The 18,824-nt window shown below is 47.3% G+C and overlaps 2 protein-coding genes across 3 annotated transcripts in view; one reads left to right on the top strand and one right to left on the bottom strand.

The window, feature by feature from the left end:
* The window catches only part of LOC135202351 (uncharacterized), a 224,275-nt gene that overhangs the window by 37,482 nt on the left and 167,969 nt on the right, over positions 1-18,824 (bottom strand). The gene's annotated exons all lie outside the window — the stretch shown is intronic.
* Positions 1-18,824, top strand: part of LOC135202349 (protein odr-4 homolog) — a 39,650-nt gene that overhangs the window by 6,748 nt on the left and 14,078 nt on the right. For both annotated transcript variants that reach the window (XM_064231711.1, XM_064231712.1), the window contains exons 2-3: positions 4,172-4,269; positions 4,994-5,170. In XM_064231711.1, the coding sequence (XP_064087781.1) occupies positions 4,174-4,269; positions 4,994-5,170 (273 nt within the window). In that variant the 5' untranslated portion in view covers positions 4,172-4,173. The remainder of the gene's footprint in view (positions 1-4,171; positions 4,270-4,993; positions 5,171-18,824) is intronic.

Below are 18,824 nucleotides of genomic sequence, written 5' to 3'. Positions count from 1 at the left end.
ACAATCACGGACTTTAGCCTAAGATTGAGGGGATTTCTTACGTGAATGAATAAACGTTGCATTCGTTTTGCCTTACTATGTTCAACAGAGTTATCTCTTAATCCTTTCGGTGCTCGTTACCGCACGGTATGGAACTACGAGTCTACCGCAACATTGCACTTTTATATGCTCTCCTGCTTAGGCAAAGCGCAGCCTTATTAGGGAAGTAAGCATACTCGGGAGGGAATGGATGAGCTTGCTGGGGACCATTTCCTTCCTGAAGAAGTTTTGTTTTTTTCCCCGAATAAAGACTGTAACAATTCAGACCACAGTTTTTTTCCTACCGGGAAACTGAAATATTATTCAAGATCTAGGAATGATTCTGAACATCTCTCAGTCAGGTGATAGAAAGAAGGTGCCGGACATCTGGATAGGGTTTCAGATGTCCTGGATCTTAATCTGAAAGAAGTAAAAGTGATTCGCTAGTCCCTCCAGTCCTCGAAACGAGTTTTTGGGAACCAGTGGTCCAGATCAACTCTGATATTCCACAGCTCTCTCATATCTTAATATCTTAAGAAGTATCTTCTCTCGGTCCCTGTTCGAGTTTACGAGAAAGAGCCTATTATAACAACAGGCGTAAAATGTAACGATCCTCTACAGGTTCGTTACAGGATTGCAAAAGTCCGTACGAATCGTCTCGATCGACGGCAGCAACTATTCACTTCCGAGTGCAATCTTTCTTTCGAAGTAAGTTGAGAGTTGTATAGACTTTAGGGACGCCCTTTCATTCTTCTCTTCGATATGTTGAGGACGAAGAGGCTTCTTCTTCTCTGCTCCCTTATTCTCGATCCGGATCGGTACCCACCTTAAAACGCCATCCTATGATATTGAACGGGGATGGATATTTAAGTCTCTTTTCCCCTTTTTCAATCGCTTAGGAAATGTAATAAGAGGATTTATGACGTCACAGGGAGCGACAATGACGCTGATCGCCCCATGTTGGCCTTCAGGATCCTGGATTCACAGAGGTCACATACTTCCTAGTTCACTTTCCAAGGACCTTTTCCGAGAGAGTCGGTCTACTCTAACTCGAAAGGTACCTATAACCTCTCCGCTCTGAGTCTGACTACGTTCAGACTATCGAGATGTTGACAGGAATAAGATTACCGTCTTCTATTTCCGTCTGAAGAATGGGATAAGCTGGCAGTCACAACTATTAAAGAATACGCAAATATGTTGTTGACGGCCTTTGGGCTCAGAGATTTGCGTCTGTCAAACAACAAAGCCCTTCACGATCTTTGAGTTCTGTGGAATCTCGAAACTCGCTCACCATCTACTTTTTGTCTCACCTGTTTTCTCGGAGTCAGACACTCGTGCGAGATCAGGCGACATATAGTAGCCCTGAGTTTCTTGTTGACGAAGTCGGTTGCGTTTATACACCCCCGATGATCGTGTAACATGAGACCAGGTTGGACTGTCAGGCAATTCTTCCTTCGGGACTGAATCGCCTTTTTGCTCCTCGCTCCTTTCTCCTGGCACCAGAAGCTCGAGTCAGGAGTTGATTCGCTGACGACGTTGGGTTGCGTTGATACACCCCCAAGGTTTGCTTAGATTGAATCGCCCAAGCAGTCCAGACACTCATCCTTCAGCGAAGAAGAGTGCCTTATGGTCTTCAGGGTACAGCCTTGCTGTCCTTGATTCGTCTGACTGGTCAACTGGTCGGTCACCTGACTTTAGTACAGACGGACTGACTGTGCATGTCCAGATCGAAGCTTTCAATATGGAACTTAGACGTAGTCTGAAGTTCTTGATGTCAAAGCATTCGAACCTCTCCTACCTGTTAACTTCTTGCATGTGATCAGGAAGGCCTTCTTCTAACCACCCTAGATACGACAAAGAGGGTTAGTGAAATTTTAAGCCATCGTCACAAGTTTTGGCTTTAGAGAACACAAGGCGGTGTGCTCTCTAAGCCTTCCGTTGTGGCCTAAGAATGGAAACCCATTTTGTCCTTGGGCCAGGAGCTTGGAAGCAAGGATGGCACAAGTTAGTGGGCAGGAGCCAGAGAGAGTCCTGTGCCCTGTCGGGTCTCTCAAGTTTTATCTACATAAAACTCAAGAAAGTCGAAGTCATTCGGGCAATCTGCAGTGTTCCGAAAGACCAGACTTGCCCATATCGAAGAACACCCTGGCTTTAGTGTTAAGGAGTTCTTTCAAAAATTTTTAAAAATGCTCCTTCATTGTGTTTGCACAAAGGATTTGAAATCTTTTTATCTGAATGCTCACGAGGTGAGGGCGCGGCCTCGGAAGCATTTCAACAGAGCATGGCACTCAGCAACATCCTGAGTACCATGTTTTAGCGAAGCAACTCTGTGTTCACTTCACACTCCCTGCGAGATGTGAAGATGGCATATGAGATCTGCTGCTCGCTAGGGCCATACGTGTCTGCAGACACAATCTTGGGGGCAAGAAGTACCACTCATCCTATCCTGTAGAAAATGGTTAGGAAGAGCTCTTAATTTAGTTGTTGAGTCGCCGACAACGGCGACTTCTTAACTCTTAAGCCTTAGTTAACACACCTTAACTTTGGCTAGGTTGGTCAGGTGGTGATATATATATTTATATATATATATTTATTTTACTTCTTAGCCCTCATGGTATGGTCAATATGGTCTAGTCACATTGTGGTCACGCCCCCGTTGACAGATCATCTGGAGTGCACCAGCTTTATAGGTCTCTACCTCGCTGGCAACTCTAGTAAAGCAGAAGCAGACTTGGAGGTGACAGTAATCACGAAGTCAGCTATGCTAACAGGTGGAACCAAGATGTAAATCATCTGCATGCATTTGTTTCCCAAAATCCTTCTATTCTGTCCCTTCCCACCTCCAAAGGTGGGATTCAGCTATATATATATTTGACAGGTAAGTTTCATGAACAAAATGATATTGTTATGATACAATAAAGTTTGTTCATACTTACCTGGCAGATATATATATTCAAGTACCCACCCACCTCCCCTCAGGGGACAGTGGAAATAAAAATTATGAATAGAAAATGGGAATGGTTCCTGATCCACCGCCTCCCAGCGGCGGGAATGGGTACTAAACCACCTGGCCGACCACTGCGTGTTGTCGGAAGTTTTAAAATTCTGTCGGACTTCAGAAAATACAGCTATATATATATCTGCCAGGTAAGTATGAACAAACTTTATTGTATCATAACAATATCATTTTTCAAGAGCAACAGTGTAAATTATAAGACTTTTGGTAATTCTTGGGAAGAGGAAGAGTCTTTGACTTAGAGTTAAAGCAATTTCTTTTTTTAACTTTACTCATAGTTGGAGAGACTAAAAGGTGTTGGATATTGGGGGTTCTACACAGTGGAAACCAAGTTGTCAAAAAAAATTAAAGCCAAACTGCAGAAACAACCAAGAGAAAAGTCAGCCTTGTGGCCACATTTTCTTTCTCTGAGTGTACATTCCTGAGAGTCATACGTATGGACTTACAGACTTTTGTAAATGCATGTTAGCGTGACAACAGAGTACTGGAGGAATAATGCCTGTAATTCTTTTGATGTTTTCTTCCCAAATGCTTTTAAAATACATGTAGTACTAGAAATCTATTTATCAAGAACCATAAAAACATCTCTTGCAGTTTTAGTAATTAAACCTAGTAGCCACAGTGAATCTTTTTGCTCTTCAAGTAATTATAGCTACACCTGGAATACAAAGTCAACATTTGCAACAGTGCAATAGAATCACAAAATAAGAAGCAACTGTATACATGGTAATTGGCAGAATACCATAGTGCATTATCAGTACAGGGCAAACATATCTATTTTAGTTTTCTGTAAAAGAAAACTATTTAGATGGCTGTTTGTCTGTCCTGCACTTTTTCTGTCTGCCATCAGATCTTAAAAACTGAAGGCTATCCACCCTCCAATCATCAAACATACCAAATTGCAGCCCTCCTAGTCTCAGTAGTTTTTATTTTATTTATGGTTAAAGTTATCCATGATTGTGTGTCGCACCACTATAGATGCCAACAACACAGGCCACCACCAAGGCTGAGAATTTCATGGGCCTTGGCTGAGTTTCATACAGCATTAGTATACAGTGTACAGAAAACTCAATTGCACTGAAGAAACTTTTGCACATTTTTCACTTTTTCATTTATATGATTACTACTCTCTTTCAGATATGGTGAAAACTATTTTGGCAGAAGATAGCCTTCAGGACAAGCTCACCAGTCTAGCCAAGAATGGTGCCTTTCAAATTGGATTGCTGATTGGTCAGGTGAGTGGAGTTTTGTGTTAATTTATACTCATGTGTAGGGTTATGCTTTTGTTAAAAACAGCATATTGTAATATGTTACAATCGAAAGAATTCTTTTATGCTTCGAGCACTTTGACTAAGCTTTACTTGAAATATATAAAATAGGCCCAAATCCTACCTTTCAAGCTTGTGTTGAAAAATTCAAAGTTACTTGAAATACTAGCAGTCTGTCATCATCATTTGTATCGAAGCATAAGGTTTTCCTTTCACAATGTTAGACATCTGATGATTTGTTTCTGTTCTCTTTTGCCTTGTATGCTTTCTGCTTGGATTTTCATGTGACTTTATCAGCACCCTGTCTCCATGATCTGGACCTTTTCCCTCCATAGCCAATACTTCTCTTAACTGATTGCTATTCTCCCCTTATTAACCCTGCCCAAAGCATCTTATTTGTGATCACAATTTATTTTCTAGTACCTGAATGTCTTACAGCTATTTTGATTGCTAGTGGGCTATACAATCCTCATGAACATTTTTATTGTTGTCCAGGCATGTAATTTCATATTTATGGAAAAAAGGTTGTACGTCACAGATTAAATATCTTATTATAAAAAAAATGGCATAAGTATATTTTGTCACAAACATGTGAAAACTTTTTTCTCATTTTCCCCAAAAAGTGTGTTGTAGAAATAAATTACTTAAATTATTAGTACTGTAGAGACAGTAACTGTAATTGTTCTTTCAGTGCTCTCCTGAGAAGGATTTTATTGCTCACCTGGCACCAACTCCTACAATTGATGAGGGAGATTTGAGTTCAGAAGAGGATGAGGAGGCAGTATCAAAAAGTGACCAGATAAGATCCAAGGCGCCTGATTCTATAGCAAAGATAGTGGATGCTGTTTTAGCTCAACACACAAGGCAGGTCAGTTACTAGAATCATTTATATTCAGTTTCTATATTGACAATAATCTTTACAGTAGAGATGATATAAAATGTATTCAAACCTGGAGGCATAGACCTGTCAATGTCATGGAAGTTGTCAGACATGATTAGAAGCTTAGAGAAGAGTTGCTCGCCTCGAATTGAAACACACAGAATAGAGCGTCACCAAAGTCCTATTATCTCTGAGGAAAGTGGCCTATGAACTACTCAGTACGGTATCAGACTGGGACCTGACCCTGAAATCTGTTCCTGTTATTACTAGCATCGATGAAAAGAGCGGGTGAACTTCATGCCCTCTTTTACGATGTGACCCACACCCTTGGATGGACATCAGTGGGCTTTATCTTCCTCCCAAAGTTTGTGGCAAAGACCCAGAACCCCTCTACACATGTCCCAAGGTTCAATGGTTTTTCTGTTCCTTCACTTAATGACTTTATAGGGAATGAACAGGACAAAATTGTGCTGTGTCCAGTCAGAGCTTTGAGAGCATATCTTAAAACGCACAGTGTCTCCCAAGCCACAGATCAGTCGTAGACTGTTCTTAAGTAAAGGTTGGGAGAAGAGGGAGATCTCAAGGAACACTACTATATCCTGGCTGACAGGTAATTGGGAGGGCATACTGTTTGGATGGTAGCAATGACCCTGCCCTAGCCAGATTCAGGGCTCATGCTATTAGAGGAATAGGACCATCAGTGGCATTAAAGAACCATCACTCAGTACGTCAGGTCCGTCAGGCTAGGGTCTGGGAAAGGCAGATAACATTCACCTCTTTCTACCTCAAGGATGTAGCACACAAGTCCTTAAATACCTTCACTTGGGTCTGGTAGTGGCTGCAGAATAGGTCATTTAACAACGTAGAGCCCTACAGGGCCTCCATCTGGAGGGAAAGGCATCGTCAGCTACATTATGAAGAAAAGCAAGTACATTACTTCATCTTACCCTTGGGGGTATCCTACATGTTTACTCGAGAGATCTTCCACCCACCTTCAGGTGAGGCTCCATACGTTAATGGAAGTGTAAGTTCATATACATGTTAGAACAAATACCAAATTAAAAAGAAATTTGAAATTTGTATTTTTCATAACATACAAACCTATGCTTTTATATAGATAAAGTTACCCTCCTCGCACCACAGTAAGCACAGATTGCTCCATATATATGAAAATTTAGTTTTGTACATGCAACTTCCCCGGCAGATATATACTTAGCTTATGTCTCTGACGTCCCGACAGAATTCAAAACTCGCGGCACACGCTACAGGTAGGTCAGGTGATCACCCTCTCCCGCCGCTGGGTGGTGGGAATAGGAACCATTCCCGTTTTCAGACCAGATTTTTTCTGTCGCCGGTGCTGACAACATCGTTGTTAGTTCCTCCTGCACGGAATTCTGCTTGCTTTGCTAAGGATTGTTTGGTGAAGTATTCTTTCTTTGGCTTTGGTATACGCTGATTTGGACCGTTATTTGGATTTGCTTAGGATTCTTCATTATGGCTGATGTTGTGCCTGAAACTCGTTTTAGGGTTTGTGTGAAAGAAGGATGTAAGGTGAGACTGCCGAAAGCGGCGGTGGACCCTCACACTATTTGTGTTAAATGTAGGGGGAATGAATGCTCAGTTAGTAACACATGTGACGAATGTTTGAGTTTGACTGAAGTTCAATGGAAGAGTTTGACTGCGTATGTAAATAAGTTGGAGAAAGATAGAATTAGGAAAGCTGCTAAAAGTTCAAGTAGGTCCTGCTCTTTGGATCAGGACAATCTTTCTATTTCTAATGTAATTTTTCCTACTGCTAATGCAAGTTCAGCTCCTTCCCCCCGCAGCGAAATCGTAGATTCGTCTCGATCGGAGAAAGCTGCAATGGAAGCGTCGATCCGTAAATTGCAAAGGCAATTACGAGAAATGGAAGGTAAGAGTGAAGTGTGCAGTGAAGTGTACAGTGTCCCCAGTGTAGTGGAGGGGGCGTCTGACCGACTCCGCATTGCTCCTAGCCTAGACCTCTTTCAGACTCCCATGACAAGGGAGGAGGAATGTCGAAAGCCGCAAGGGGGATGTAGAGTATTCCCAACGGTCAGGCGTCCCTTTGGCAGGCCCTGTAGGCTCATCCCAGGCTGCCTTGGACAGCTATAGACAAAGCGTCCTTAGGAAGTGTTTGTCCGACTCGGATTCTACTTCTCCAAGACGCGGATGGAGCTCCGCGTCTAAGTCGCGCCCTCTGAAGAGAGCTTGGAAGGCGCCTGCAGGAGGCGCATTAGACTCCAGTCCAGAGCCTTTTCCGGAGTATTCTCCTGCTCAGAAGAAGAGAGCGATGAAGTCTCCTGTTTCTTCTCCGGAAGGAATTCGTGCTTCTACAAAGAAGTTCTTGGTAGGACTGCAGGAGCAGCTATCCTCGTTAGTAGGCTCGCTGTCTAAGGAGCCTTCTCGCAAGAAGGACGTCTCTCTTCCAGTAAAGAGCTCTCTTAAGAGACGGTCGTCAAGTCGGCGTTCGGACTCTGGTAGGCGTCTCTCTCCTGGAAGGCGCTACTCCCCAACAAGGCCGTTACGATACGCCTCTCCCTTTCGAGAACGATCTACTACTCCGACCAGAAGAGCTTCTTCTAGTAGGATCCCGCATTCGTCTAGACGCCCGAATAAGGGCGCAAGCCCCTCTCCTGACAAGGATAGTCGATCCTTTCGTAGGAGTAAAGAATGTTCTTCTCCTTATAGGCGTTGTCTGAGAGATACAAGCGCCTCTCCTTGCTATCTTAAGGAACAAGATAATCTCCGTTATTCACGGGGACGCAGAGAGAGAGAAGAAGAAGTCTCGCCCCCCAGACGTTCTCGGAGAGATTTTAGCGCCTCTCCTAGCAGGCGCCATCGTGATGTTAGAAGGTATTCTTCAAACAGGCGTTTTACTCCTTCCAGACGCCCAGAACGGGACGCTAGCGACTCTTCACGCAGACGCCAGGAGCCTGAAAAGAGCAGGATGGGTTCTCTACGCTCTACTCCTGTTAGGCTTTCCTTAGGAGTTACGAGTTTGCCTTCTTACGAGAACATTCGGAAGGAAGTAAACCCCTCTCCTGGCAGGAGCCAGGATGAGAGCAGACGTTTTTCTACCCCAAGGCGTGTAGCGCCTGATAGATGCTACCGATGTAACGCTAGCGCCTCTCCTCACAGGCGCCAAGAGCCTGAAAAGAGCCTGTTACGGGATTCTCGCCCTACTCCTTATAGAGTTTCCTGTAAAGATGCGAGCTCTTCCCCTCTCAGGCAGCAAGAACTTTTGAGAGAGCAGGCATTCTTCTTCTGCGAGGCCCCTTCCAGTAGAAACTGTTTCTTCAGGCAATAGGATCTCTTTGGGGAGTGGTCTTCCTTCCTCTACCAAACTTCCTTCGAAGGAAAAGAGCGCTTCTCCTTCTAGGACTCCTTCTCCGAAGAGGCATTCTTCTCCTAATGCTACCTTTGAAGAGGTATCTGAGGAGGAACTTCCTGTAGATGCGGTCGTCTCCGATTACAAGAGACTGGCAGCCCTGCTTCTTCAAGAGTTCGGTGACTCTCTTCGTCCTGCAGATCCTCCTTCGCCGGGATCACTGCTTTCAAGCACTAAGCTTTCTAAGTCCTCTCGTTCGTGAAAATGAATCCGACCCTTTCGATGAAGAAAGCCATCAAGAGCTTGGAGAACTGGCTCCTCTCTAAAAAAGAAGCGGGCAAGACGTTTTTTTCCTGCCCTCCCTTTCGAAGTTGGCAGGTAAGCCAGGTGTCTGGTATGACACGAAAGAGCCAATGGATTGGGCCTCCCTTCTTCAGCTGATGCTGATTTTTCAGCGTTAGTGGATTCGTCTAGAAGACGCTCTCTTCATTCGGCAAAGGCCTCATGGGGAATGTGCGAAATGGACCATTTACTTAAGGGTCTATTTCGCACACTTGAGGTCTTTAATTTTATGGATTGGGCCTTCCTTGGGAGCCCTTGCTAAGAGAGCACAGGCAGGATCCAGACTTTGTTTCGATGGAAGTTTTAACAAGTGTACTTTCTTGCCTGGATAAGGCATTGATGGATGGATCTACGGAGGTGGCTTCTCTCTTTGGATCGGCAGTCCTTAAAAAGAGATCTGTCTACAGTTCTTTTTTGACGAAATCGGTATTGTTCTATTCTACAGAGATCCTCTCTGCTTTATTCGCCCCTGTCTAGTCACCTGTTTCCACAAGAGACAGTGAGAGATATATCTAAGTCGTATCCGGAAAAGGCTACTCAGGATCTGCTTGCGCAGTCGGCGAAAAGACTAAAACCAGCAGTACCTTTGGCTAAAGAGAGAAGCCTGCTTTTCAGCAACCCTTTCGAGGGAGAACGACGGCTAGACCCTCTCTTAGGAGTAGGAGACCGGTTAAGAGAGGAAGATCAGCACGTAAGCCCTTCCCTAAACCACAATGAGAAGTAGTCCTCCAGACTACAGTAGGAGCCAGACTGCTGAAGTTTGCGAAAGTCTGGGCTCAGAGAGGGGCGGACAACTGGTCCCTCTCTATCCTCGAGAGAGGATACCTTATCCCCTTCAGGGAGAAGCCTCCCTTAACAACAACTCCAAGGGAGTTAACAGCAAGATACCGAGATTCTTTAAAGAACCAGGCCCTGCTTCAAACTAGTAGAAGAAATGATGGACAAAGAGGCGATAGAAAGGGTTCAAGACCTTCAATCTCCAGGGTTCTACAACCGTCTTTTTCTTGTACCAAAAGCCTCAGGAGAGTGGAGACCAGTCCTGGACGTAAGTGCCCTGAATCGCTTCGTTGTCAAAACGAAGTTCACGATGGAGACAACTTCCTCCGTTCTTGCAGCGCTTCGTCCAGGGGATTGGATGGTGTCCCTGGACCTTCAGGATGCCTATTTTCATGTACCTATCCATCCCTCGTCCAGGAGGAGGGGTACCTAAGATTCATGGTACAGGGCAAAGTTTTTCAATTTCGAGCCCTATGCTTCGGTCTTGCCACGGCCCCTCAGGTGTTCACGGGTCTTATGAGGAATGTCGCTCATTGGCTTCATATCGAAGGAGTAAGAATCTCGTTGTATCTCGACGATTGGCTGATCAGGGCCCAATCAAAAGATCGATGTCTGGAGGACTTGAAATTAACACTGGATCTAGTTCAGTCCTTGGGACTGTTACTAAACCTCAGGAAGTCCCAGATGAATCCCCAGCAAAGCATTGTCTATCTGGGGATTCTGATGGATTCTCGGGGTTTTCGTGTGTATCCATCAAAGGAACGACAGGAGAGATGTTTACAGAAAGTGACGACCTTCCTAGAGAAAGAACAATGTCCGCGAGGGAATGGATGAGTCTTCTGGGGACCCTTTCCTCGTTGGAACAGTTCGTTTCTCTAGGGAGGCTACACTTAAGACCCCTACAATTCTTCCTCAGAGAGAAATGGGATCAGAAGCACCAAGAGCTTTCGGACTCCTTTCAGCTCTCGAAGAGCATAAAAAAGGACCTCAGTTGGTGGTTAGAGCCAAACAGATTGAATCAAGGGCTCTCCCTTCAGTTGTCGAGCCCTCGCCTAGTGTTATTCACAGACGCCTCGGAACAAGGATGGGGAGCGACTGTCTAGGCTCGAGAGGAAGTGTCAGGCACCTGGAATGGGGAACAGGTGTCCTGGCATATCAACAAGAAGGAACTGGCAGCAGTCCATCTAGCTCTCGTTCACTTCGAACCTCAAGTATTGGGTTCCGTGTTGCAAGTGAATTCGGACAACACGACAGCTCTAGCCTATATAAGGAAACAGGGAGGGACTCACTCCTTCTCCATGTTCGAGAAAGCAAAGGAGCTTCTTCTTTGGACCGAGGAACGGCGAATAACTTCTAACCAGGTTCATCCAGGGGGAAAAGAACGTGAGAGCAGATCTTCTGAGCAGAAGAGATCAGGTCCTTTCCACGGAATGGACTCTGCATTCAGAAGTGTGCGACGAGATTTGGGACCTCTGGGGGACCCAATATCGACCTGTTCGCAACGAATTGGAATGCGAGGTTGGAGAACTACTGCTCTCCGATTTCAGATCCAAAGGCAGTTGCAGTGGACGGTCTCCTTCTGGATTGGAAGGGGATCGACGGGTACGCTTTTCCTCCTTTCAAGATAATAGGAGAGGCGGTAAGGAAGTTCGTTTCGACGGAGGGAGCCAAACTGACCCTCATCGCCCCATTCTGGCCAGCCCAAGAATGGTACACAGAGGTACTGGAATGGATGATAGATTTCCCGAGGGCCCTTCCACTGCGGAAGGATCTTCTCAGACAGCCCCACTTCGACAGATACCACAAAAAACCTCCCCGCTCTCAGTCTGACTGCCTTCAGACTGTCGAAGGACTCATCAGAGCGAGGGGGTTTTCACGCAAGGCTGCAAAGGCAATTGCTAGAGCCAGAAGACCTTCAACTCTTCGCGTGTACCAGTCGAAGTGGGAGGTGTTCCGAAGATGGGCCAAGTCCCAGAAAGTATCCTCTTCCAGTACCTCGTAAATGAAATAGCGGATTTTCTCCTTTATTTGAGGGAGAAATGCAATCTGGCCGTTACCACAATAAGGGGATATAAAAGCATGCTCTCATCTGTTTTTAGACATAGAGGCCTTAATATCTCGGAAGACAAGGATCTGCATGACTTGTTAAGGTCCTTTGAAACCTCGAAGTCCAAGACTATAAGACCACCTAGTTGGAACCTGGATGTGGTCCTTAGATATTTAATGTCCGAGAAATTCGAACCTCCTCAAAATTCATCATTCAGAGACTTGACTAGAAAGTCTCTCTTTCTCTTTGCACTAGCCTCTGCTAATAGAGTTAGTGAACTTCAGGCTTTAGAAGGAACTGTGGGCTTTAAGGAAGATTCTGCAGTATGCTCCTTTAATCCCCTGTTTTTAGCAAAGACGAAAATCCTTCTAAACCATGGCCAAGGACTTTTGAGATTAAGGGACTGTCCTCTTTGGTAGGGAGAGACTTAGAGAGGACATTTGTGCCCAGTCAGATCCTCAAGTTCTACCTAGAGAGGAAGAAGCTACTTGGTGGAAATGTAGATAGCCTTTGGTGTTCCGTAATAGAAATCCTAAGAGGATGATTTCTAAGAATGCTCAAGCGTATTTTATTAAAGACGTTATCAAAGAAGCGCATGCTTCCTGTGAAGAGGAACATTTAAGGCTTCTAAGAGTCAAAGCACATGAGGTCAGAGCGGTAGCTACCTCTTTGGCGTATCATAGGAATATGTCGATACAGACTCTTGTCGAATCCACCTATTGGAGGTGCAATTCGGTTTTTGCATCAAATTACTTAAGAGACGTGCGAGTCACTTATGACAAGTGCTTCTCTCTCGGACCGTTCGTGTCTGCGGATTCGTTGCTGGGGCAAGGAGCTGAACCTAATCCTTTATAGTTAGTTAAGTTAGTATTTTTAAACGTTTTTTGGTGTTGTGTTTTTATGGTCGATTGGAAGGAGTCTTGGGAATGCTCCTTTCAAATCGTAGTGTTAACAAATGTAGTGTGGTCAGGTGGTCGGGAGGATTGGTTTTTTCGTGCTCCTTGGTTAGTGATTTTTTGGACCTAGGCTCTGTTCATGTAAGAGGGTTAGTCCCCGTTGATACGACAAAGGTGAAGGCTCTACCATGTAAGTTCCGGCTAGACCCCATTGGTATGATCCAAGACAAGGCTCTGTCAAGTAAGCGGGCTCGCCCCCATTGACACGATCCAGAAGAGCTATCAGTGTCAGGTCTCATCCCCACTAAAACTCTTCAGGCAAGCAGACTCATAGACAGTAATCATGAAGTCTTCTGCCCAGTAAGGTAGGAACCAAGGTTTTCATAAGTTTATATATATGACCTACAACAGATGTTGTTTGTTCTGACACGGCATACAAACCTTCGGTCCTTTTACAATAGGAAGGTACTAGCGGCAGCTGGATAGGTCGTAAGCTTTCGAACAAGGGGTTCGGTAGTTAACTGCTTGTCCGACAGGCGCGCGCGCGCGACTGGGAGGTAAACAAACCACTTTTGCTTTCGGCCTGCTGGCGTGTGGACGTGTATCATCGCTCTCTGCCCGCTTCATCGTCGTTGCTTTCGCATGGTTGTGTTTTTCTTTTTCTATTTATCTAGTGAAACTGAATTGTAAGTACAATCATTTCATATTTATTTCCATTGAATTCAATTGTGAATTAAAGGATCTTGGTTTCACCACGCCCTCCGATTACCCGAGTGCCGGGACTGAAGGGCGTAAGTGCGGGAATTCATTTCCCAGAATGATCCTCGTATTGTGTCATGCTCGGTGCGAGGGAGGGGAGAGCGCTCGCTCCGAGCGTATAATTTTTGGTTTGGGAAAATAAACTTTGTAGATGGAAAATCGTAACTAAAAGCGCTTCTTTTTCATTTATTTTTTTTTTTCGACCTGGGTATTGCTCCTATTGCCGGAAGCGAATGCGCTCGGCACGAAAACTTATTTTCTGTATGGAAGTGGAATCGCAAGTACAGTATTCTTTTTCATTTTCATATATATTATTTTGATTGTAGCAATACTCATTTTGGATCAGTTTCCGAGCTTACCCGGAAATTGATCCTTTCCCCTTTTTATTTGAATGAAGTGAAATCGCAAGTGCAGTTCTTTTTCATTTTCATATTTTATTGAGATTGCATTGTTTACTTGGATCAATGTTTCCGCTATTTCCCGAATTGATCCTTCCCCTTTTATTTGTATGAAGTGAAATCGCAAGCGCAGTATTCTTTTTCATTTTCATATATATTTTGATTGCATCAATTCATTATGGATCAAGTTTCCATCATAATCGGGAATGGATCCTTTTAACACCCTTGCGCTCGGTACCGAGGGCGCAAATGCGCTCGATCCGATGCCCTTATTCATTGTGAAGTGAATCGTAATGCAAGATTCTTTTTCATTTTATTCCTTTTATTATTGATTGCATCAATATTTATTTGGTTCAAGTTCCGCTCAGTCAGGGAATTGATCCTTATGCCCTTGCATTCGGGCCGATTGGGCACGATTGCTCTCGGGCTCTTATTATTATTGTTGGGTACATGGGTGCTGTTGCGTCGGTGGGGAACGAGACCCCCCCCCCACCCCCCCCCCCCCCGCTCAGCTCCCACAGATGGCCCTTCCCCCTTGGGGGGGGGGGGGGGGGGGGGAGGAGGTTATCTGCGTTCTTCTCCTCGCCCAATCCGTCGAGCGCGCGGGGGAGGGCGCTCGGTGCCCGATGTACAATTGTATTCGGGGTCTTCCACTCGTTCGGAGAGGGCTCACCCCCCCGCGCGAGGGGACTTCCCCCCACTAATCGCTACTACTGTTATTTCCGCAGGTGCTACTGCCACGAGGGTGGACCTTGGTGAGGTATGGGCGTCCTTCCATTGCAGGGCGTGCTAGTGTCCAAGGGCTGCGGTTCTATGTCTGGGCCTACTGCGGTCACCCATGGAGTGGTGACCACGCTCCAGGTGACGACGTCCCTCCTCACCTGGTGTACTCGCCTCACGTGGTAACAGTCTTGCCTACAGCCGCTGTGAAGTGCCGTTCGCCGTACCGAGAGGGGGGCGTGCCGCCGCCGCTCGTGGTTGCCGCGCTGCCGCGACCACACTTCCGCTGCCCTAGAGCTCGCCCCTGTGGACCTGCCGCGGTACCAGGATGTTGCTGGCTGCTGCTCCACTTCCTGTGTTTCCGGTGCTGCCTGCCGTACCTGCCGATTCTGGGCTGACTGTCCATGCAGTTGCTGCGCTGGCTGTCCCCTGCCGTTGCTTGCGGCTGGCTGTCCCTGCCGGTATTGCTGCGCTGGCTGTCCCTACCGATGCTGTGCTGGCTGTGCCTGCTGTTCCTGAGATGCCCATACCTGCTGACGTCGTCCCTGTTCGTGGTGGTACTACCCCAGACTATGGTCTGTCTGTACAGGTGCGTCCGGGCCCTGTGGCTTCGGCTACAGCAGCCCCGGCTCCGCCCTGGATAGCAGATGTTACGTCTGTCCTAAGGAAGCTGACGAAGAAGAGGAGGAAGGTGTCGTCGTCGTCGTCTTCATCTTCTTCATCGTCGTCGGCTGCCGCCTCTTCCCCTTCGACTTCTAGGGCTTCACAGCCGAGGAAGAAGAAGGTTGCCTCCTCCCTCCTAAGAAGTCTCCCTCGGGAGCTTCTCGGGACCCGTCTCACCTCGGTGGGACGGGAGGGTTCCTTCCGCTGGTCCTCCTGCTCCTTCGGGAGCAGGGCCCGTCTCTTCTTCCGCAAGGAAGAAGACTACGGGGACCAGAGGGGTACCGGCTAACACCGGTACTTCCTCGCCTGGTGTCAGTGGTTCTGCCACTGCATCAGGGTCCGTCTCGGCCTCTCGTTCGCGGGAGGTACCGAGTGTACGGTCGCCTACCAGCGACCGTGCAGCCAGGAACCAGACCTCGGAGCTCGCTCAGCGTCAGGTTCATGGCACGGGGCGGAAGACTGGTGACAGCCGCTCACGCGACTCTCACCAGACCAGCTCTCGCTCTCGCGGCGACCAGCTGGCTACCCGGGGACGTGACGGTCCACGACCGGCCACGGGCTGAGGCTGTGAAGAGGTCCTCCCGTTCGCCGGTGCCAGCCACGGCTGGAACCAGCGACGTGACGTGCCGTGAGGACAAGCACGGTCTCACTGTGACAGTGGAGCCTGCAGGTCGCCTGACCGTCGCTCTCACAGAGAGCGATCGGGTACGGCAACCAGCACCAGCTCTTCTGACACTCGAGATCGGGGCCGCTGTGCTCAGTCCAGCCGTTCTCCACAGCGAGACGGTTCGACCAGGCCTGCAGCTCGATCGCCACCGCGGGTTGACGATCGCCTGCAGCCCTCCAAGCCTGCTGGTTCTGCCAGCGAGCGAGGAGGGAGCGTCAGGTCTGCCTCTCCCGTACCTTCAACCCTCCTCGGGTTACACCGGGAGGAGCGAGGTATTGAGGAGTGATCGTGAGGGGTGCGCCCCTCATGATCCCACCATGACGCCCTACGTGCCAGGCACGGTTCTTGGACGGCCAGGACGTATGCACAAGTGGATGGAGAAGACCGAGAGGGCTGTCGCTGTTCCCCCTTCTTAGGAGGAAGGTTCTCGGAATATGCTCTTGTTCGAAGGGCTTAACGGTCCCACTCTGCAAGATGCTGTGACTTCCGAGATCCAGAGGAACTTTGCCGAGGTTATGGCGCTGATTCGTCAGCACAACGACCTCGGGGAAGGATCGCCGCTCCCACCAGCAGAGCCACGTCTCGGCTCGAGTCGTTTTGGGGCTGGAGGAGGGAACCCAAATCGACGGTGGGTCTGCCGCGATCGGAGCTTGCCGACTGTGTTGAACCAGGTAGTCTCTCGTCTCCGGACAAGAAGGCTCTCTCAGTTCTGGCCTGTCGAACAAGCTACTTCACCTCCTCTACTGCGACAGAGGCGTTTCTACGTTGTCTTCGACACCGTATTTGAATACCCCTTCGGTCCTCCTGAGGTTTCGACCTCGACGAGGACTGGAATGAGTCGGAGGACGGTATCGGCTCTCTCCTGTCAGGTGTCGATCAGCCCCACCCAGACGACGTTCACAGTGGCGGCAGACCCTTACCTACAGTATGAGTTCGTAACCCTCCTCGGGAAAACGTTTTCTCCTGACGATACGTTTTCCCAGGCTCTGAGAGGCCATCGCCGTAAGGCGATGGCTGCTCCTTTTCTTCTCCAACTGCTAGTTCCGCTGGGAAGGCGAGCCAGTATCCAATTCCTCCCCCATTCCCTCTCTCCTTACGGCTACGAGGGAAAGGGGAGGGATCCTACAGAGATTTCTCTGTAAGATCCCACGTTAGGGGCTGCGCTACCGGGGGGACCTTCGGGTCCTACCTGACGTAAGCCCCGGTCGTTGAGGAGGGATCCTGCCCCTTTCTCGATTTCTACGGGAATCGGGAGGATCACCAGCCGATATCGTTTGACGAATTCGGTGGGGGGTTTCGCAGAGTGCTTAGAATTCTACGGAATTTCTAGCGCACTCAGAGTGTTCGAGTTTTTTACGATCTCCAAACACTTAGGCGAGACCACGGTCCAAAGTGAGCGAGAATCCCCGATAATTGTTACACGATAATCGGGAACCTCGCTTATGCTCGAATTCCTGTAATTTCTAGCATTTGGAAGAAGACTGCTGCTGAAAGAAGAGTATCTCACAGTAGGCGATTAACCTGGGATAGAGAAGAACGGACAGGAACTTCCAGTTTGGCTTGAACTATCGTCTTCGGTATTCTGTTCACCATTGAAGCTTTCCTTTGGGAAAGACTTCTCCTTCACTCTCTTGACTAGAGAACGAAGGCGGTCGATCTCCAATCCTTATTCTCATTCCTCGAGGAGAAAAGAATTTAGGATGGAGGTCGTGGTACAGAACCTACAAATATACTACGTATATTACCCTCGCGACATGATTCTTTTAACAGTTGAATTGTCCGAGGTAGGCGCATACCGTAGTTAACTCTACGGTTTGTGACCGAGACGAATTGTATCTTAATTGAACTGCAACTCGGGGTTGCCTGCAACCTCCCAGCAGTTATCAGTTTCGATTTTAGATACTTGGTATTGTCATGACAACACCAAATCAGCTTTTGTATTTACCGAAATCCGTTTCGGTTAAATATAATTGCTCGAGCGTATTCTTTATGCTCGATGGTTCTAGCCGAACGCATTCCTTCGTGGAATAATGGATTACCTGGCAACTCAGGATGACGAGTCACCGAGAGCTACTGCGTATTGAACTGCCTGATAGCGGCTCAGTATCAGCTAGGTCTCGGAGATGCACGGTCAGTTACGTCTCTCTCTCCCCTGGTTGGATTGACTACCGAACCGTATCTCTGCCCAACAATCATGGACTTAGGTCTCTGATTAACGGGGATTCTCGCAATAATGAAGGACCATCTACTGCTGTGACGCTCGATTTCATCGCCTTCGACATTGCGAGAATTTTCAACAGAGATATCTCTTGGACTCTTTCATCTTTTCTGTTTACCGCACGGTAACAGAAGTCTGTACTAGTCACCCGCTGCATCGCACCGCGATAATGCGAATGATTTTTGCAGACATCTGAGTTTGTCTTCAAAATATCTCGTATTCGTAGGTGTGCAATTATTCATTGCTCGCCCCGAATTAACAGATATGTCAGAAGACATTGCCTACTCTCCGACCTGACAGCTCTACTTCCAAATGTTCAGCCCATGAGAAGCAGTTCTTCAGGCTATTTCCCTGTCTTCATTACTGAAAAGCGCTCCGCTTTTATTGCAACTACGATCCTCACCGGACAGCAATGAATAGCGGTTAGCGTTCTCAGTCTTTGTAGCACAGGTTCAGAATCTTGAGAATCCTTCTCTCGGTTCAGCTGTGAAGACGTAGGTTGCATTTTCTGTACACCTTCGTCTTCAACGACACATAGTGTTGTTTCTCCTTAGCCGAGAATCAACTATACTATGAGATATCTTGCCATCAGGGACCTCGGTCTCTAGAAGGCAATTGACTTTCGCCTGTTGGGCACATGCCTTAAGAGAGTCATCACCTTGCCTTCTGGCATCGGTGACGAACAAATTATTTGTTTAGTCTCTTGGCATAACCCTTTTAAGGCGAAGGTCACGTGACTTGCTCGGGTGCTTGGACAACTTGCCTCCTACTGAACGCAGTCAGTCGGCAGCTGTCAGAGCGCCCAA

Source organism: Macrobrachium nipponense, chromosome 30 (genome assembly GCF_015104395.2).
Source record: "Macrobrachium nipponense isolate FS-2020 chromosome 30, ASM1510439v2, whole genome shotgun sequence".
Classification (NCBI taxonomy): domain Eukaryota; kingdom Metazoa; phylum Arthropoda; class Malacostraca; order Decapoda; family Palaemonidae; genus Macrobrachium; species Macrobrachium nipponense.
The sequence above is the reverse complement of the archived record's forward strand: the minus strand, read 5'-3'. Positions and strand labels throughout refer to the sequence as shown.